The sequence below is a fragment of the Epinephelus lanceolatus genome, chromosome 9 (assembly GCF_041903045.1).
Source record: "Epinephelus lanceolatus isolate andai-2023 chromosome 9, ASM4190304v1, whole genome shotgun sequence".
Classification (NCBI taxonomy): Eukaryota; Metazoa; Chordata; class Actinopteri; order Perciformes; family Serranidae; genus Epinephelus; species Epinephelus lanceolatus.
The window spans coordinates 25506963-25527955 of record NC_135742.1 but is presented as its reverse complement, the minus strand read 5'-3'; the positions used below and the strand labels follow the sequence as shown (position 1 = coordinate 25527955).

Sequence of the window (20993 nt, the reverse complement as noted above, 5' to 3'; positions counted from 1 at the left end):
TCTAAGGTAGCTCAAAGGAAAGTAAAGGTAAGTCACGTCGGGACTACATAATGGTGTCGCCTGCCAGGGGTCCAGAAGATTTATGACGGCAGCCTTACTGACTGCAGTTAGTAATAGGGTAGTTTACTTGTAACAGACAGTTTAAGAGGCACATTGTGAGCTCTAAGAAAATGAGACTTTTGTGAGGGTGTGTTTCACAAGAGTTCAGAGTGCCGCAGCACCACAGAGACTCCGTACAACATAGGTCATTTTTTATAAGATTTATTAAGGCTTTAAATACATGAAACCCATGTGGGTAAATGTTTAATAACAGCATACTGATGTTACTAAATACACATTGCTATATTGAATGGACAGAGACAGCTTGTCTGTTAGTAATGCTAAGAGGTGATTAGTATCACAAAGATGTGTGCCAATGACAAAAACATTAAACAAAACAAATTGCTTCAAGACAGACATACATTATAATTATTTTCATATGATTTTGATTCCTTATAACATTTAATCCTGGCTTTTTAAACTGTGTCAGAGCGGAGGATAATACAAGTGATGAATACAGGTTCATAGATAATCCATTTAATGGTATACTTTGATCACGTTGCATTTAAATGGCTGAGGATGTATCTGAGCAGATAACAGCTGAGGGCAACACCTGAAGCTTTCTATAGTGTCACAAATATAAATTTTTACAGTCCACTGCATATCTATTTTTAAAAAAATGCAGCAGCAATACTGAACAGAGAGAAACCTTGCAAATGTTTCCTTCTGTAATCAAAATAAATAAACATAAAGGGGATATTTTATACAATTTAACAAATTGTAACTGAGCTAGAATCTGGTTTCCTCACTGCTTTAACTCCTAATCGAGACGCAGAGTGAGAAACAACTTGACACCGCGTGGATAGAAGGGCATCTCTACTGTATGTGGGTCGAGACATGCGAGGGACAACATAAAGAAAAGTACTGCGTGTTGGGGAGGAGGGAATGACTAAAAGTAGGTGGAGCGGAGATGTATGGCTTCTGTGAGAGGAGAAAAGAGCCCAGCTTTCCGCGTCATCCTAAATGTCGGAGCCCATCTCTGCACACTGTTTGTCTGATATGTGTGTAGCTAGGGACTCAATGATGTCCAACAGCAGCAGCTGGCTGAGAGACCGCAGGTTGGGGAGCTTGGATACCTTTGGGAGGGGAGGAGAGCAAAAAATGAAAAAAATGATTCATAAATTAAGACAAGACAATGAGTCCAACAGAGTAAAATGAGGAATAAGCAGCACTTGATTGCTCATGCATAAAAATGAAGATAAACAGAAAGAAGCAGAAACATTAACAACAGAGCAAACACTACAGTGAGGCAGGGTGACGATCGAGTGCTTCTTTGAATAACAAACAATAATCAGTGTGGCACTTTGACCCTCATCGCTGTGTGATGAGGTGCTTGTACAGCCGGCTGGGCTGTAAACAGTCTCCTCTCTACGTAGAAGATGGAGGGTGATCCACTAGGAGGCCAAAGGTGTCAGTCTCCAGCAAAGAAGATGAGCCTACAGGGTTAGCTCAGCTGCAGTGAGTGGGCAGCAAACCCCCAGGGCTCCGGATACAAGCCCACCCACCTTAATGAACTGATGGACAATAATGTGCAGGCAGTGCTTCTTCATGTCCAGAGCCTGGGTCTTATCAGCTGCCTCCAGAATCTGAAGTATTAAGGGAGAAGCCAGTGAGTAAATGATTCACTCTGCATCAGAAAATATCTTCACGTACTGGACAACACTGTCAAATTAGGTCACTGCTCCCCCCTCGAGGGAAAACATAAATACCTGCAAAACGTTCTCCACAGTGACGTTCATCTCCAGATTCTGCTTGCAGTAAGCTTGCAGCCTGTTGTTTGAAAACCCGTAGTAATATGGCGCAGCAAACAGATAGCTGTTTATCACAGGTTAAGGAAATGGGAAGGAAACATTTTCTCTACATTCCACTGAAAAAGTTTATGATTTTGATTTCACACAGAACCTTTAGGTGTATTAGAGAACAGAGTATTTGCAGATTATACCCAAAGGCAACTTCAACACTTGACATGAACACAGCAAAAGAAAATTATGATGTCAATGTCAAACACACAAGTGCAGTTCCTATTATGGCCAACAGATGCTGACTGTAGTGTTTTTATAGATCCCAATAAAATTATTTTTAGCTTAGAAGGATAGTTCGGATCTTTTGAAGTGGGGTTGTATGAGGTTCTTATCTATGGTCAGCGCATTACATACACTAGATAGCAGTCAGCACGTCCCCAGTTTGGAGAAGCTTAAGTGTACATAAGAGTAAGTGTACGCTATATTTAGAATATTTTCACAGCTTTACCTTGCTGTCAGACAGCAATTTCTGACTGGAACTACAACACTTACATCGCTCTCTAAAAAGCAAGACTGAAAAACAGTAATTTAACACTGAATACAGGAGCTGCTAATCTACTGCTGCCTTGATCAGTTAGTTTGTGTTATTGTGTTACTTTAACATTTAAAAAGGGTTAGTTCGAATTCACCAAAGTCACACAAACTATCTGATCAAGGCAGCGTTAGGCCAGCAGCTCCTGTGTTCAGTGAGCCAAATGGAGTCTTGTGGCTTTGACGAGAGCATGGGTGGGGAAAGGAAGCCGTTAAAGGCCTCCCTGTCAGGATGGGCTATCTGAAGCAAGGTGGTAAAAATACAGCATACACTTACACTGTTGTGGATTTTTGTTAAAGTTCGGACATTTTTAGGTTGCTAAAATATGTTCTTCTGTTGCCTCTGTCTACTGCAGAACATTGTTTAACTTCCTTGGTGGTACTGGGGTGTGCCGACCGACCTCTATTGTATGCAATATGCTGACTCTGGATAAGTAGCTAATACAATCCCACTTCAACAGATCCAAACTATATATCTCAAGGGGTCTACCTAAAGATAACAAACTTGTTTTTAATCGTATGCTTAAACCCATACTTCTGGTTTGATGGGCCACTCACAGATATTGGCTGTACAAAGAATTTGACTGTACAAAATTCCTCAACTTCTCTGTAGAAACTGAAGTCAGTACCTTTTGTTATGCACTAAGTTATGGTCTCAACAGAAGAGAAGGTATCAATCTATAAGAGCAGTATGTTTTAGGTGTGTTTGCTTTCGTTGACAGGTCTCTAAGCTTATTACACTCAGGTATGTGGCCATAACTTTCTCACCCCACCTTGACTGCACCACAGTTCCCATTTCAGTAAAGCAGTCTGAATTTGAGAAGGATACAGGGAATCCTCTGGAGGCATGTTCACATCACCGTAGTAGATATAACGCAGCATGGACTCGAAGGCCTGCTTACTTGGAACCATCTCGCCGATGGAGATATTAACCTGACCATCCACAGGCATGAAGGAGCGAAACATTGCCTCAAAGTAACTAAGGAGTAAAAATGAGCACAGTGTTATGAGTACAGAATACATTTCTTGTTGGTCACTGGTTTACTGTCTAACCCTCTACTTCTTCATTGCAACAAAAAACAACATATATTTATACATTACACATTACATTTGACAGTAAGAGTCAGCTTCTCAGCACATTCAGTTGTTGAGCAATTATTCTGAGCTTACCATCATTACACTAAAATGTACAAAAAGTCAATTTGCTCTAGCTGCTATATGGGCACAAAGCAGATCATAAAACCTGTATTGACTCTACCTGGATCTGGCTGCCAGTATGGCTTTATGAGCAGGTCGTGGGTGTCCGTCTAACAGCAAGATAATGTCGCAGAACTCCAGGCCGCCTCCCTCCAGGTAAGCCTTCATGTCCTGGACAAGAGAGGTCCCAATGTCCACAGGCTGGTCTGAGTACAACCTGGGAGGAGGATGCTGCTTTCGTCGCACTATCTCCACAATCAGTGGTGTGGACAGATGTTCAAACTCCTTTGTCATGATCACCTGGTTGAAGTGCGACTCTTTCACCACAAAGTTAAGGCAATGCTCCTAGAGGAAGAGATATTTGGTATATATGTTAGAATGGATGATTATTTTAAGGACCCTTCTGATTGACAACATAGTCTCAGGTTCAACCACTGGAGGGCAGTAAAAATGAAATTTACAGCTGGTGTTAAATTAGTCTTTAGCCCCGTTTCCACGGAGCAGTACGGTTCGGTTCAGTTCAGTTCTGAACACTTTTTCTCTGTTTCCACTGTGAAAAGTTGTGGACAGTACCAATGGAACCGGTCCGTACCGTCCCTATTTCTGGTACCCCTTCTGTTGGGTTACCTAGCACATAGAACAGGTACTAAAAGGTGGAGCTGTGAACACTGCGGTCTGTTGATTGGTCAATAGCAGACGGGCACTCTGCTCTTGGCTGAGCTGTGGCTAGTTTTGAAGCTCATGTTACCACTGTTCTGGAGAGTGTTATTAGTAGACTATAAACTATATCAATACACCTCACTGCAACTACTCTGACCACTAATTTAGTTTTTATATGACATAATCTTTTAGTGGTAATGAGTGGATCTTCAAGCGTTTATATATATTCATTTCACCCAGGTTATGTGAACTGCATTTTTTTCTAATCCCCACTTGGAGAAAAAAAACAGAGTCATGGGGCAGCATTCTCATGGGCAACCCTAAACCCCTGAGCTTGCCTGAGAAGGACTAAATGCACAAAGCTGCTATTTTTAAATATCCCATGGAGAGAGACTCCCACTGCAGCCTGTTCCATTTTGTTCTGAGCCTGTGTGCAACCACGTTCTGCGAACAATAAATGAGGCGCAAACTCTCCAGTAATGAGAAAATACAGTGAGCGCTGGACAGAGCAGTGAGTGACAACAGCTCCGCCCACATTTAAAGGTACTGTTTGCAGTGGAAACGCTAGGGTCTAGGTACCATGTCTGAAGGGTTACTTTTGGTTCCAGAGGTACGATACCGAAAGTGTTTGGTGAAAACGGGGCTCTCAACAGTTACCCAGACATACCTTGAGCTGGTCAAGCTGCAGCTTGTTGGCATTTTCACAAACACTGAGAACGTTCTGCAGATCGACAGATGCCTCAATGTACTGCACACACAGCTGCTCGAGGCGGGAAAGCTTAAAACTAAGGGCCAGTTTGTAAACATCCATAATTAGGAGAACATCCTGGACATGACCTATGAAGCAAAGAAAGGGCAAATTATGAGTTTTTATTGTCTCTCTTGAGTATTACTGCAGTTACAATATAAAGACTGATGAACAGGGTAATCATGAGGAGAGATACCTCTGCGTGGGTACTGGATCTTGTCTGTGTAGAGGAACTGCATTAAGACTTCAAAAGGCTGGGCCTCAGCTTCCCTGATGAATACTTCTAGCATCGGCCTGTTGCCTGCTGGGATATCCCTCGGGCCTCCAGCTGCCCCTTCGTCACTCTCCTCGCTGCTGTCCTGTTTAGTCTTCTGCACACAAAGACAGCAGATTATGCAACACTTTAACATGTAACACTCTGTTTAACATTCCAGCTGAGGTTCCTCTGTAACTGTGACCTCTTAATGTTACAACTGCACTTGATTAAAAAAAATAGCTTTTTCTATGCAGAAAACCTCCTTGAAGTTCATGGTAACTCAGGGTAAAAGTAGTTTAAGGCAAAAGTGTTTTACCAATTTAATGCAAAAAAATGTGTGCATAAAGTCAGCACTGAGTCGGCTCATTTTCTTAGAATGTGGCTTTGATACTGATCCCTTGATGTCCCCTTATGTGTGCACTCAGTAGTGATGGGAGAAACAATCAATATAGCAATAATATTTTCCTTAATCTTTCATCATCCTTCCTTAAACTATTCTGCTTTCTGTCTGTTCAAACTTTCCTTAGTTTATGGCTGTTTGACATCTTAATGATGAGACAGGAGCTGGAAGTTATGTCAATAAAGTATCACTATTGTGATGACACTGTGACACTGTTTTCCTGCTCTGTGTGATAGTTGAGTGAAATAAAGTGCAAATGCTTCTGCCTGCTTTTCTTATCAAATGTTTTATGTGTATAAATATCTTCTGGCAACACTAATAGTCTTGTCTCAGAGGAAATGAAGCTGCATGACTCTGACCTGTCGCTGCCTATCCCAAGCCTGCAGGATTTTTTTCCGCAGCCACTGACATCTTGCAGTCACTAGAGCAATATGCCCCAAGACTCTCTCCTCCCTCTGTAAACGACAAAACAAGGAGTCAAATGGATGGAAAAAAATAATCTTAGTTGGATAATTTTAATCAGCAGTTTAGAGTCATAGCCTCTTAACATCACAAACTCACCTCGCCCAAAATAAACTCCACATCACAGAACTGACGATTCTCCCACAGTTTGCCGTAGTCCTCATGGAGTGTACACTTTGGGTAGCAGGAGAACTGCAAGAAGAAGAAAATAATATTCTCAAGAGGTGCATAACTATTAAAGTTACTCTACAATCACACTTTTGCAACTACTGCTTTTGACCAGAGTGTCCAAATGATATAAAATATTTAGAGACAGTGCTTGTATATTTTAATAATGCATTTGTTTGACACGAACCTGGAATCTGTACATCTCCCCACTGCGTACATTGTTGTCTACTGTTCCTCCAAAGATGTACATGGCATCTTGAATCACAGCAGCAGCATGGAAGAGTCTCCCACTGGGCATCTGAAGGGGCAGGGAGAGAGAAAGTCAAGGAGATTGTTCATAAAGGCTGCCTTAAAATTTGTTCATTTTTAAATATGGTATTTACACACACAACTAATCCAACTTAACAGCTGCAGTCACATAAAATAAGGGATAGTCAGTGGGGGTGGTAAGTAAGTAAGTACCAACATGTTCTTGTTTTATAATTCAGCCTGTCACATACAAATTCACCCATTTCCATCGTCTACTGACACAGTTTGTTTTTCAAATCCATATGGTTCATACCTCACTGTCCATGCTGGGATGGATCACCTCCCAGCTCTGGGAGTCCACATCGTAGCAGTGCAGTTCGTTGGGCAGAGTGTTGTCAGCCGCACCTCCAAATACATACAGGTGGCGGTCAAAAGCAACCATAGTGTGGCCATAACGTCTTTGGGGAGGTGGTGGGGAGCCTCGCAGTAAGTGTTCGGTCGGGATGCGCGTCCACCTGAGAAGATAAAGTAATTATCATTCCCATGTAACACTACAAAATGAGTGACTGAGGGAAGTCATAGGCACAAGCAAAGGGTGTACTCACATGTGGCCCTTGAACTCAAACTGGAAGAGGTTGTTGGTTATCTTAGCTCCACTCTGACCAGAAAATACAAACATCTTGTCCCTGCATACAGCGACAGGAAAGTTGCAGCAAGATGGAGGAATCTCACCACTCTGGTCAATCTGATGGACACAAAGGCAGAGACAGACATGTGAACACATAAAGTACAGTGTTGGTGAGCTTTGTATTCTCAATGTCATTCTTGTGGCATATTTTAATTATTATACTGGCCTCCTCCCAACACGCATGTTCTCGATCTTGCAGACTGATGGTCCACATGTCATTCAGCCTGCACAAGGAGGGAATATCGGTCAATATTATATTCAAAAAACAATGTTTCAATTGTGATAAAAAAAAAAAAAATGTCAAACACACCTGGCATTCCCATCATAGCCAGCAAATATCCACAGTTTATCACTATAGACCGTGGCCCCATGTGCAGACCGAGCCACTGGCAAGCTGAAACAGAGACGAAGGACAGTAAGGCTGAATTCTGATACGAGTTTTAGGATTTTTGATTGACAGGTTGATTAAAACTGATTTCCACGTAGAATTTACACCCCCATCCATCCAAAAATAGATGTGCTTTCAGATGTAAGAAGACACTCTTCCCTGCAGTTTAAAGTGAACAAGGTCATCTTGTAACGAGGACAGCTCACAATAAGCCTCAATTATAGAAACTGAAAAACAGATACATGGGGGGGAAATATACAGTTCACTGCTGGTTATGTGCCCATTAATTAAATTCCCCACAAGTTGACCATGTTTGGAAAATACACCAATTAATTCCAGACTTGTTTTAGGAAAAGCTGAAACACATTACCTCCCCTCCACTTTCCATTCAGTCCACTGCCCGGTTGCAAACTTGTACTCAAAAAGGTCATTTTTGTTTTTGAGGTTTGAGTTTGAGTAGATGTCTCCAGTGTAGCCCCCTGAAAAATATCAAGTCAAACATTTTAGCATCACTATTACTTGAGCTTGAAATGGGCAGGATGAATGGTATGTTATTGTGAGGAGCATAAGCTTAAAAAAAGTTACCAAAAACAAACATGCTGCTGCCATAAACAACAGCTGAGTGATGATATCTGGGAGCAGGTGGAGTTCCAGTGGTGAAGGCTCTGTAGTGAATTTCATACACAGGCAATAAATCATATTTCAGTCTGTAATTCTTTAAATTATTAATTAAAGGTGGGGTGGTGCATTGTTGCAATCTTACCGACACCATGAACAGTCCTTCACATCAAAGCGAAGCAAGTCATTCAGCATGTTCTTCCTATTTGGTGACACAAAATATAGACGAATGTGTTTAAGTGGCAAAATGTGCAAAGGAAAAATCCCTGTCACTACCCTTTGCTACTCACCCATTGTCTCCCCCAAACACGTAAATGGCATCCCTGTATGCCACAACAGTATGCTTGCTGCGCCTGAATAGAGAAAATGAAGTTCAGGGTGAATGATTGGCTGCAAATCTGCAAACTGAGCCATCTACTCATCTGTCAACATGTTACCTTGCACCGACAAACTCATCACACGGAGGGAGTCTTCTCCAGCGATGAACAGTCTCAAATGGGCCGAAATTGAGCGTCAGATATTCCACGCTGTCAGAGCAACTGTGGTCGAAATCAACACTCGGGGCCACTTTGGTTGATTTACAGGACATTGTTGCTAACTCATCCAGCTGAATCACTTCTCAGGGCCACTCATCTGCAGGGACGTCCACAGTTCACGCCATCGTTAAAAGTCAGCCATACAGCGTGAGAGCTAGCTTAATGGTTGTGCCGCTACTAACTAAGCTGTTTGACACTGTTATTACCTTTAAGATGACACTGAAGACAGCTGTATTTACGTTAGAGGATTATGGACTTACGGCTAACAGTTAGCTCCTCGCGATGCTAAAAACTAACATTAGCCGCATAGCGAGCCCTGGCTAGCAAGCTAGCTTTGTGCTAAGCTGCAAAACAAGCAACAGCGAATGAAAAGTTAACGAATAGCTACCAACGATATACTGAAATGTCTGTTTTATCCGGCTCAATACTTCAGCTACTATGCAAACGAAGTGAATAACTTTCCACGGTACTAGCCACAAACGCTAACGTTAAACTAGTAAAAGAAGAGTGGTTTCATTAAAGACCACAGTCAGCCAGCCACGCCCCCGAGCGCGAGACTGGTGAGTGCTTCACTTCCTGTAATGTCTCAATGAAACTGTACCAGATAGATGATAAATAATGTTATTCATCTTTTATGGTTTCCTTGTAATGTACAAAACATGAGGACATTTAAACATCATGGGACATCACTTGTCAGTGAGGCATTTATAATAAAGTTACCATTTTCCAATAAGCCATGAGGTCAGCAGTTGTAAATATTAATAAAAGATATCTAGAGTCATGTTTTTGTTTTAATTTTCCAACAAGCTAGGCCATTAGACAAACTTAGATTATCTGGAATTTTGATGTGAGTCACTAACAAAGGGTTTTTACAATAATTTATAAAGTCTGCTGATGTAAATTTTTGTATAGGCTACTATTGCATGGCTTTTGGTCTAGCCAGAGGGATTTTGCCCAAATGTCATTCTTAATAATATCATATAACTGCTCTGTGAAGCACTAGCAGGTAATTGTAATTTATTAACCACTGGTAACAGCATGAGTTACAAGTAATAGACTCTTAATAAAGGCTGTTTTATTTGGAAGTGGTAATGAATATTCTATTTTTGGAATATATATTGTAACCAATCTTCTGATCAGCTTTTCATTCAGGGACAAAGCATACAATTTGTGTGTGTGTGTGTGACAGACATATATCTTGATGTATGAGCACACATCTGGGAGATATGTGAACCTTTGTAGAATCAGGTTGGGCTTTGCACCAGGAGCACAGGTGTAATTCATAACATTACTAATGTCTGTATGCAATTAAGTGCATGCTGTCTTAGTGAACTGACTTCATAAATAATAAAATAATGTAGCCATCGCTAACATTATTAGTGCCACATTTGCTCTTCCTCTTGCAGTATGACAAGTCAAAATGTCTGCTGAAACACCATTTGCATTTTTTACAGAAGACATTGTGACCTGTCACAAAAGGAAAAGCCAAGATGTAAATACTAAAATTAACGATGAAAATTAATGATGGCGGAGACTGTCATGGCTTACTGGGACATGGGAATAGAACAAAACCATAATAATGTTTTTAATAACGCCTTTGCTTTTTGTCTATTATGACAAGTCAAAGTGTCGGCTGCAGAAAAAAGCTATTTTCAGACCTTCATAGAACTTCATTGCTGCTGTATGGCCATCTTCTGCACATATCTTCTTGGTATTTTTACTGTATGAATGACTTGGCTCATCAAGCCAGCCACATAATCCTGTAACACTGAATCCCAGTTTGTCCCCTAAAATTCTACCAACCTTTTAGAGAAGTTGCTCAGTGAACAGGCCCACCTGTCATATTGATATAACAGAATCAGAATCAGAAATAACAGTAAATAATATAATAAAAGAATATGGAATAGTATATCCCTGTATCCAAGCAGTGGTTAATTGTTGTGATTATACAGTTTTTAATAAAGAATAATCCTCCGTGGGCTTTTTTATGTTTTGTTTTGCTGATTCATTAATCTGTCTTTGCCAGTTCGGTGTCTTATCTGCATCTCAAACTAATTTTATAAGACAATCCTGTTATGTTTGTTTATTCCCAGTGGCCCCAGCCAACAGTGGTTTACTTACTTGAGAACTGGTGGTTTATTTTGGTCCATATTTTCTATGAGATATTTTCAACATATTCAAAGATGTTGGGATGTCATATACATTTACACACAATAAACCAAGAACAATCTTGCCAGACAGTATTAATGATGACACAGTCACAGATAGAGAGGAAGCAGTCAATTTTATGAATCAGACAGAACATTTAATACATGCAATATTACATGTAATTTTCACTTTATTTTGAGGATATAAAGATTATCATATACTCTTAGAAAACTGCTAAGAATAAGAGGTGTATGGAGGACAAAATCAGTAATTTACAGATAATGAATACATAACCGAATCCATGTTAAATACAAAACACAATAAACAAAATATTAAATGAACAAAAGCACAGAATACATACGTTGTGTTTAAACTTGACAACGTAAACATACTTAATTGGTCCCTGTTGGTATGTTTGTTAATGCAGTAGCTGACAGGAAGTAAACACCGATCAAAGCTGTTAACCTAGCAACAGAATAGCAATTGAATGGTTCATATAATGTATATGAACATAAATTAAGAAATAAATGAGTAATACAGTGCATTGACAGGAAAAACATCTAGGTATTTCTTCATTTAATTTACGAGGCTGTGTAAACACATGTAAGTGGTGTTCAACACTGTTAGTCATTGTCATAATGCCTTTTTAGAAAGGATTCACTTTACTCAACTGACAATTAATTTTCTTTTGGCTCACTATGCAAACAAAGGCCCATTGCATCATCAATGTACCTGCATCTGGTAATGGCAAATGCTTTTAGGATTAACATTGTGATATCAGGAGAAAGAGGAGGACTGGCTACAACTGCAAATTGCCCCAAAGAAGTGAAAATGTTATATAATGCAGCAAAATAACTCAACATATAATAAACCATATACTGTGCTATGAAAACGTATAAGAAAAGTAAATGAATGCGAAAACTGTTTTTCATCTTGATTGCACAGGGCTGTACTCGGTTTTGATTTATACCTAGATTTTTTTGCATATTATTTATCAGACCTTTTACATGACAGACATTTTCACATGTCGCTGCAGCAAAAGCAAAGGTGTAATTAGTAACAATAACAATGGTTACAATTGATTCAGGAGCAAATGTTAATGTTACTAGTTGCGCACGTGCTTTCCCTGTTATGACATGAAAATGTCCGCCATTGGAAAAGTCTGTATTTGCTCACCCTTTTTTTTAAAAAAAAAAAAGATGGCTGATTTTGTCCTCCATACAGACAGTAAAGAGGGATGTAATACTGTACTGACATTCACTTTTTTTCACAACTGTGCTTTAGCACCGGGCTCTCAGTCTCTTAGAACTTAAATGTTTACACTTAAAGGGGATGAACAACAAAGAGTTTTAACAATATTTAGCTCAACGTGAAGAACCGTTCTTTCCATGTGCTCAACAACCTAAAAAAATTGGCAGGGATGGCAACAGTTTTGTCTTTATTCCATTTAAGTTGCCTGATATCAGACAGCATTGTCAACTCATTTCACTCCGTTTTCATCTTCAGTCTGACATTGCATCCACTCAAACTGATTTCCGTGGGTGAGGGGGGTTACGATATTCCTTAACCAATCACTAAAGACCAGCACATCTGCAGAGCAAAGTAAAGCAAACTATGATGTTGGGCGATATTAGCAGTAGCAGCATCTATCTTGTCTTTAGTGCTCACCATTGTCATTATTACTCCTCATTTGTTCCTCTGCAATGCTTGACAACGCCAGATAATGTTAGTCCTGCCCATGGCACTGATTGGCTAACTGAGTCCCCCCACGGCCACATTGGTAATTCATTTATTTTAACCAAGAAACCGCTGTTTCATGCCACAATGCCAGACGAATTAGTCAACTCAGACACAATGGAGTGGACGGATTCAATGGTCATGACCCAGGCAACCATTAAAGGGCTTATGAAACTTGTTGTGAACTTCATTGTTCACTCATCTCCATTACAACAAGCTCACATCTGAGAGTGGAATATTTACATTATTGAAAATTGACTAACAAACATAGATAACAATACTAGGTCTTATCTGCATGTAGTAAACTGGTTCAGTATTTGTAGATTGTGAGGTCTACAGTATTTTTTTTTTTTTAAATCAAGCACCCATCAGATACATTACAGCGCACAATCAAGTCAACGTGGAGACATTTCAACAAAATGAGACAGGCCATAAGATTGAAATGTGACAGAAACCTTTAACCTTTCACTCTTTCACTCAGCCACACGGTCAGATTCCTCTTTTTCTAATACAGTCTTTGTTGAATTGGCCCCTCTTGTTCACACATCTAGTCACCAGTTAATGATATCTCGGACATGGCCCCACAGCCTGGTGATCCACAGGTTAACACCAAGTTCTGTTAAGTACTGAAGCTCCGGCATCAACATCTTTCGGCACAATTTCCGATGCACCTTGTCCACGTTCTTCTTCAGGTTATAGCCCATGATGGACTTCTCTCCAATGGGCTGCCAGGGCTGCATGGCTGTCTCTTGGATGCTGCCAGCTTCGACAGCTCTTCCCCCCTCGATACAGATGGATGCCATCTCTGCGTTCCTTCTCCTAAGCTCTGCCACATCCTCAGCCATACGCTGTCGTCCATATGCATCTACTTTCTTCCAAAAAGTCTGGTTGAAATGCTGGTACAGCTTCCAGTCAATAGCGTTCCACTCAAGAGCCCTTGCTCTCAGCTCAGTGGTGAGTTTGGACACAGTGGATCCCTTACGGGCGTTGAGCTTGAAGAAGAGCACGTCGTCCATCTCCCAGCAGAGGGCATCCTTAAGTAGGATGAGTGATTCTTCAAAGTACTCCACCAACATGACCAGCTGAAAGCGGTCAGTGATAAATCTGATTCCCTCTTCTACCCGCGGGTCATCCAGCTCCAGAGTGTTGTCCTGTCCAAAGTCAAAGAACAGCAGATTCTTGAGGTAGAAAGAGTTGAAGCCCTCTGGATCAAAGTAGTTATGGGGGTCACGTAAAAACTCAGTCAGCTTGTCATCACCTGGTATCTTCCAAGTAAAAGGCACCAGGCGGCCAAAGTAATGGAAGGATGACTCAAAAAGCTCTGCAGGGTCTCGCAGAATAGTGATATAGGAAGTGTCCATTGGTAGTAACTTGGCCACCTCAGGTGCATTGAAGCGCATGTGATTACAGATAATGTTGAAGCACATTCCAGGTCTGTAGTCTTTAACCTGGGAGCGCTGGAAAGGGGACGGATAGAAGAAGTCGTTTCTGCTGTCAGGGAAGGCAAATTTGAGCCGGTGCTTCTCCCCAAAGCGGAAAAGGATGTTGAGGAAGGTGCTGCTGGCCGTTTTGTGTGTCTTCATGAACATGACGTCCACTTTAGGAGTGCAGGTCTGGCCGTGGGTTTGTTGTGAGCTGTTTGTGGTTGATCTTGGGTGGAGCTGGGATGGACGGTGGGCACAGGAGTAAGGCACTGGAACCCTACAGAGAGGAAAACAATCAAGTGATAAATGTGCTTATGAAATGTACTCTCACACAAAATAAAGAAAAGCAGCAAATCATCAAATATGAGACGCTGGAGCCCAAAAAATGGTTAATATTAATATTTGTTTGTTGATCAACTGAGTGATTACTGAGCGGCCCTAGTGAGCACAAGCCCACGGGCCTGAAGTATCAGGGACCCTCTCCCAGCCCTCATCTGCAAAGTGTCACTCAAATTAACACATACTAACCAGGAAGAGACAGAAAAAGACCATAGAGAAGCAAAGGAACTGCAAAGACACACAAAATAACTACAAAAATGGGCAAAACAACCACAAGGAGACACAAAATGACCAAAAAAGATACAAAAACAGAAACACTGTGTGGTGGGGCCCTTTGCATATCTGTGCCTCTGGGTCATTGTCTCATAATCTGTTCATGAACTAAACGTTTTGGCTCAAAATACAGTAATTGCTGAGGGAAAATGTTTATCATCATGTTTTCTACAGAATGGATGTCAGTGTGGTGACTCTTACTCAGGCAGACTGAGGTGGATCTGTGGAGTGGAGAGGCAGTAAAGCAGGATCATGCAGCTGGTCAGGAGGGTACCCAGGACCAGGCCTTTGCACATGGACCTCCACTGCCTCCCTTGCTTGACAGCCATGGTCCAGCAGAATCAAGGATTACCTTAAAAACACAGAGTATCATCTCATCATCACGGGAAACATTTTCTACAAGCTAACATTTGTGTTATTTTAAAGACAGGCACAAGGAAACCTCTTTGTATTACGTTGTGTCTGTTTTGAATCAGTCTCGAATGTTCTCTGCTATTAAGAGGCAAAGCTTTGGGGAAAAAATGACACCACTTTGAATCATTTATTCAGATGGTGGCTTGGAAATAAATTAAAGTGTAAAGTACCCCTATAGATTACAATCTTTGTTCTCTGGTTTCTGCTGGAGTGGACACAATAACATGAACACTATTAAAATACTAGAATGGCACTTGGAGAGCACAGACCTCTGCCAAGACCAAATGCCCTGTGTCACTATAAAAGTGAAAAGTAATTTGTGTATCTGCCTCATGATTCGGGTCTGCTCCTAAACTGAATCGGTTCTAATGAAACCCATGCTTCCATGAAAATTGGGGCAGTAGTTTTTCATAATCCTGCTGGCAGGCAAACAAAACCAAAAACATGAACTCCTTGGTGGAGGTAAGAAAGCAGTTCAATACAACTGCCTAAAATGTAATGTAATATAACAGTGAGGTGTCATTTTAACTATATGGTGATTTAAGTATTCTGTTATACAGTAGACCTACATTACTGTAATTAGATGAACCATAATTCAAGGTCCTCATGAATATTCACACACACATACACACACACACACACACACACACACAGACACTCACCTAGCACAGACATCACATAGAATCACAGTTCGCCTCATCTCACTTGGCTGTTCACTTCATGAACATGTTAAACACTGGGTACACAATTCTATGGTGAACTACAACATGACATACATGCCACTTGGAATGACCAACCCTATATTCCTCAGCTGCCCCATAAAATAAATAATGCATTGCTGCGGAAAGTGATATTGCATTCCCCCCTGCTGACTGCCGTAAGACGAGCCACCTGCTGACTCAGCTGCACAGGTAACAAAATGACACTGACCACCTGGAATTTGCAGCATTATGTGACCGAATGTGACCCTAATACAGAGCAGAGTCCGACGAGGTGCACTGTTGTTCAGATATGTAGGGCAAAGTTGTTTTCAGCTTTTATTGCTGAGTTAAGAATTTATCAGTATTATTTTTTTATCAGGTATGTAAATATTTGGTTTGAAATCGTTTCACATGTAATAATTTTTTCATTCTTTATTTTTCTAGTAGCTCAGTTGATTTTCTATAAGCAGAAACACATTCAGAGCTGCTCTCACCATGAGAGGATCATGATCACTGTGATCTTTGTTACCTATTTGTTGTTTAGGTTGGAGGACTTGTTATAAGGTACAACCAGTGGTGGAAGGAGTATTCAGATCCTTTTAAATAAAAGCACCACATGAAAATCAATCAATCAGTCAATCAATCAATTTATTTGTGAAATCATAAAATCTGATTTCTATAAAATGCAAGCTTGGTTCCATTAATTTGTGCATTCAGAATAATAATAGATAAATATTAATGGGGATTAGGTTTAACATTTGGCAGTGTTAATAAATGCTTTGATATATTTTATTGAATAATGATTGTGCAGTTCTCTATGTATGCAGGATTTGTCCCCAAATAAAAATAAAACAAAATAAAATAAAATAAAATAAAATAAAATAAAATAAAATAAAAATACTGCAATACAAAAACGTCGCTCCTCCTGCAGTAAAATAGCCGCTGTGACTTACTGTATATATTATTACTGCTTTGGCTGCTGGAGGTGGAGCTAATTTTAAATACTACAGATCAGTAGTTTAGTCCAGTGGGTCCCAAACTGGGGGTTGGGGCCCTCCAAAGGGTCACCGGATAAATCTGAGTGGTTGTGAGATGAATAATGGGGAAGATAGAGAATTCAAATTAAACCCTGTGCAAGGTTTTCTTGAATTTCTTTGTCAGTCTGTGTTTGGAGCTGAGTGCCCACCACCTGATGGTGATGGTGTTTATGGCATTTCCCCTCCTTGTCTGTCATTGACTTTTGTCCTTGATCATGTTTGTGAATCACACCAGAGTTTACATGAATTCATGTTGATTGTAACTATGACAGCCGTTTTAACATTTGGAAAGTCCAGACGTCATCCCACCCTAGTCTTAAGTGTGGTGTCCGTTATTTGGTGTCCAGTGTGTCATTTATTATTCATTTTTGGATTCGTTCCAGCTTTGGGTCATGGCTGGAGGTGGACGTCTTAAGCCTCTAGCTTTGAGTTACTGTGTGCACCTTGGTCTATGAACTGTAGATTTTAGGTTCAGTCTTATCATACAAGCATTGCACAAACATTATTCTCCAAACACAGCTAAAAGGGCCATTTCTGCTCTTTGTCCAGACTCCATGAAGAGGCTATTATGGAGGCATGTGAGAGCTCTTTCTCTCCGCCATCAGAAGCCACTCTGTTGGGAAACATTTGAGGACAAGGCTAGTTTCAGGTGGAACCATTCAGCCTGCAAATGTAGTGGATTTTAAGCGACATTATTTTCACCCCTGCTTCAAGGATATGCCTGCAATAACCTTCAAACCTGAGATACAATTGGACAAATAAATGGCAGTGTAAATTTTGATATCCGTGTATCATTGTTTGCTTAAGTTATCCCCCACAAAGTGCCATGTAACCTTAATGTGTTTCCCTGTAGGAGGTATTTCAGAACTTTATCAAGTATCTTGAAATGTTCTCTCACCTATTTAGCATTAAAACTTCCTACAGGAAATTGTACAGTCAACATTTACCCAGAGCTTTGTGTGGCTGCACACCCCACCCACAGATTTATTTAATGTTCTGGGACAATAGGTACTCCAGGTCAAGAGCAATATTGTTTAAAGAGTAAACATAAAGAGTAAATTTGGGATTATGTTCAACAGTTTTCATTGTCTGCATTTCATGTGATTACATAGCTGAAGTGTTGGTAAGTGTATTCTTGTTTTTCTGAATGATAAAGGCCATTATAAATATTATAAAGCACAAAATAGGTTTGAAGATAAGGTTTAATTCAAACAAAAGACTGGAGAAAGATCTCTTACCCTCATGCATAAATCCAAAGAGAAACTATTGAAAGTGTTTCTCGTCCAGCTGCATTGCCATCATCCTTTGCATCCAGTTCCAGGTAACTAATAAAAGTTGAGCTCCCTCCTGCAGCCGCTCTTATGTCTGATCTTGACATACACATACTGTTATAGACCCAGCACAGTCCTGCGCTCCCCTTATCACATGCCCAGTGCTATGGAGCTCATTCATCTGGTTGCTGCCTGCTCCTCTTCTCCTCTTTCTCCCTGCCTCTCTGCATGCACACCTGATGCCTCGGGCCACCTGCCGCCTCCCCCCCCTCAACTTTCAATTCCAAAAACTGATCTCGCTGAATAAAGCTCTGCAGGGAGGCTCATCTTGCCACCTGTGACGTCAGGGTCTCTGTCAGGGGACGTGCACTTGTCAGTGAGTGTAAAAAAAAAAGGAGGGGAGGGAGAAAGGCAGGGAGGAGAGAGGCTGTATAGTCCCTACTCTGTGTCTCCATACAGAGGGCTATTGAGTGTAGACACTGGAGTCTGAGCTGCAAGCTGATAGGTGGGGTGGAAAACAGCATAAAAAGAACAAATACAGAAAGCACAAAGGCTCTGTTTGTACCACTTGATCAAGACCACTTTGTGTCTGTATTGTTTGAAATGCTTATTGAGCCAGCTATGTCTACACATGCTATAGGAGGAATGTACACAGAACACTTATTAAAACCAGATTAGACAATTATCTACACAAACTGTGCATCCTACACAGCCTGAACTGACACGCGACAACACTGTATATGCTTGAAATTGCATGTCTTCATTTATAAAGAACTTTTGCCCCCTCTGGAATCTTTTTCTGCAATTTATGCGTTACATGCTATCAATATTTTAAGTGCAAGTTACAGTAAACATGGTATCTTATGCTTTGGAAAGTGCCACTCTCAATACAATCTCTTGTCCAGGACAGCACAGACATTTCAATAGAGAATGAAATGAGCATTCAACCACGAGTAACAAGTCTATTTGGCTCTGTTAGGCAGGACGTAGCAATATGTGGTCATAACGCTTCATCTATTACAGTGCTTGTGTGACCTCTCTCCACACTGGGCGCACAGGATTCGTGCTGCTCATCCCACACTCGTCCCGCTCAGGCACGACACTGCTGCTTTTGTTGAGCTGGACGAGCCTTTGCCTGCAGGCACCCAGAGTGCCAGGCTGAGACCCGGACTGGGCGAGCATGCGTGGAATGCAGATCAGGGTGAGAGGGGGCAGGGAGTGTCACAAACTGAATGGGGAGATTGAGGAGAGCGGGGCATGACTGGCCTGGCCTTTGGCCCACCAAGATCACAGCAGCATCTCCAGAGGGCAGAGGGGCTTGTGGTCCTTCGTCATCAACACCCACTGCCCATGTGCGGACAAATCACTCAAGACGACCCACCGACAGCACAGTGACCTCAGCCCCTGCCCATTGCAGTTGTGGACTCTTGGGTCTTATGGGACATCGTGTATTTTAAAGGCCCAGTGTGTGGGATTTAGAGGAGGTTATATTGGCAATAATGGAATGCATTGAGTATGTTGTCTTTAGTGCATAATATCCTGAAAATAAGCATTGTATTTTCGTTACCTTAGAACAAGCCATTATTATCTTCACATAAAGGGATTCTCATCTATGAAGTCCACTCCGGTACACTGCTACGTTTTTTCAGTACCCCAGAACAGACAAACCAAACAATGGCTCTAGACCGGCCCATCTGCGTTTAACATCATCTGTCAGTTAGGAACACCTTCGTGATGTGCCTAACAATATAGATGTTTTTTTTTTAATTTTTCTAATCCGGTTTCATGATTGGCACATGGGAGAAGTTTCAGCTGGTTGCAATCTGCAGTTCTCACTGCTAGAGTGTCTCTTCTGATTCACACACACGTGCAGAAACCCGAGGGTAACTCAATTGCTACTTTAAGACCAAAGCCCCGTTTCCATCAAATACTTTTCAGTATAGTACCTTTGGAACCAATGGTACCCTTCAGACATGGTACCTAGACCCTAGCGTTTCCACTGCAAACAATACCCTAAAATGTGGGCTGGGTTGTTGTCACTCACTGCTCCCTCCAGCACTCACTGCATTTCCTCATTACCAGTGAGTCTGCATCTCGTTTATTTTCCATAGAACAGGGTTGCACGCCAGCATTTTTTCAGAACAAAATAGGAAAGGCTGCAGTAAGAGTCTCTCCATGGGATATTTAAAAATAGCGGGTTTGTGCATTTAGTCCTTCTAAGTGAAGCTCAGGGGTTTAATGTTGCCTTAGCCCACAGGAAAGACGCTCCACAATGCTGTTTTTTTTCCTCTGAGTGAGGATGAGGATATATGCAGTTTACATAACCCAGCCGAAATTAATATATATAAGTGCTTGAAGATCCACCCATTATAAAAGTGTATGTCATATAAAAACTTCAAATAATGGTCAAAGTTGTCATGTAAAATATTTAAAGTGTGTTGACTGATTCACATTTTCACGTCATGCGTTGACATTTACAAGTAAACTTTCCACCTGTCACCTAGTGAATTAAGTTATTTTTTTTACCACGACTGCAGCTGCTGCGAGAGGCAGCAAGACAACCTTTCATTTTGTAGTTACAGTTTACTAATAAACTCTTCAGAATATCAACAGTGGTTACATGAGCCTCAAAACCAGCCTCAACTCAGAGCAGAGTGACCATCTGCTGTTGACCGATCTATGGACTGCAGTGTTCACAGCTCCACCTTTTAGTACCAGATCTGTGTGCTAGGTACCCCAAAAGAGGGGGGACCAAAAATGGGGATGGTTAGGAATGGTACTATTGGTACAATCCAAGACTTTTCACTGTGAAAATGGAAAAAAAAAGTGTACCAAACTGAACTGTAC

At 41.1% G+C, this 20993-nt stretch overlaps 2 protein-coding genes across 4 annotated transcripts; both read right to left on the bottom strand.

The window, feature by feature from the left end:
• Positions 1–245: 245 nt before the first annotated feature.
• Positions 246–9355, bottom strand: lztr1 (leucine zipper like post translational regulator 1). Of its 3 annotated transcripts, none has more exons than XM_033620516.2 (20): positions 9009–9349; positions 8704–8899; positions 8557–8619; positions 8412–8468; positions 8234–8313; positions 8019–8127; positions 7571–7654; positions 7427–7484; positions 7178–7317; positions 6886–7087; positions 6511–6621; positions 6255–6347; positions 6053–6148; positions 5234–5408; positions 4957–5126; positions 3691–3974; positions 3262–3411; positions 1809–1914; positions 1605–1685; positions 246–1175 (listed from the first exon to the last, which is right to left on the bottom strand). In XM_033620516.2, the coding sequence occupies exons 2-20, from the start codon at positions 8853–8855 to the stop codon at positions 1059–1061; spliced, it is 2328 nt and encodes a 775-aa protein (XP_033476407.1). In that variant the 5' UTR covers positions 8856–8899; positions 9009–9349; the 3' UTR covers positions 246–1058. The 3 variants fall into 3 exon arrangements, with proteins under 3 accessions (XP_033476407.1, XP_078026880.1, XP_078026879.1); XM_078170754.1 differs by having other exon boundaries at positions 5234–5405; XM_078170753.1 differs by having other exon boundaries at positions 8704–9355.
• A 3558-nt stretch (positions 9356–12913) lies between these two features.
• Positions 12914–18540, bottom strand: gal3st1a (galactose-3-O-sulfotransferase 1a). Its single transcript, XM_033618965.2, has 3 exons — positions 18114–18540; positions 14925–15075; positions 12914–14388 (listed from the first exon to the last, which is right to left on the bottom strand). The coding sequence occupies exons 2-3, from the start codon at positions 15050–15052 to the stop codon at positions 13239–13241; spliced, it is 1278 nt and encodes a 425-aa protein (XP_033474856.1). The 5' UTR covers positions 15053–15075; positions 18114–18540; the 3' UTR covers positions 12914–13238.
• Positions 18541–20993: the final 2453 nt, after the last annotated feature.

Excerpts from the sequence above, each read along its gene's own strand:
- gal3st1a (XM_033618965.2), bottom strand. The coding sequence starts at position 15,052 with ATGGCTGTCAAGCAAGGGAGGCAGTGGAGGTCCATGTGCAAAGGCCTG. Across the intron at positions 14,389-14,924 it reads ATCCACCTCAGTCTGCCTGA|GGTTCCAGTGCCTTACTCCT; the intron begins GTAAGAGTCACC and ends TCCTCTCTGTAG.
- lztr1 (XM_078170753.1), bottom strand. The coding sequence starts at position 8,855 with ATGTCCTGTAAATCAACCAAAGTGGCCCCGAGTGTTGATTTCGACCAC. Across the intron at positions 7,655-8,018 it reads GAATGGAAAGTGGAGGGGAG|CTTGCCAGTGGCTCGGTCTG; the intron begins GTAATGTGTTTC and ends TCTCTGTTTCAG. Across the intron at positions 3,412-3,690 it reads ATACTGGCAGCCAGATCCAG|TTACTTTGAGGCAATGTTTC; the intron begins GTAGAGTCAATA and ends TTTACTCCTTAG.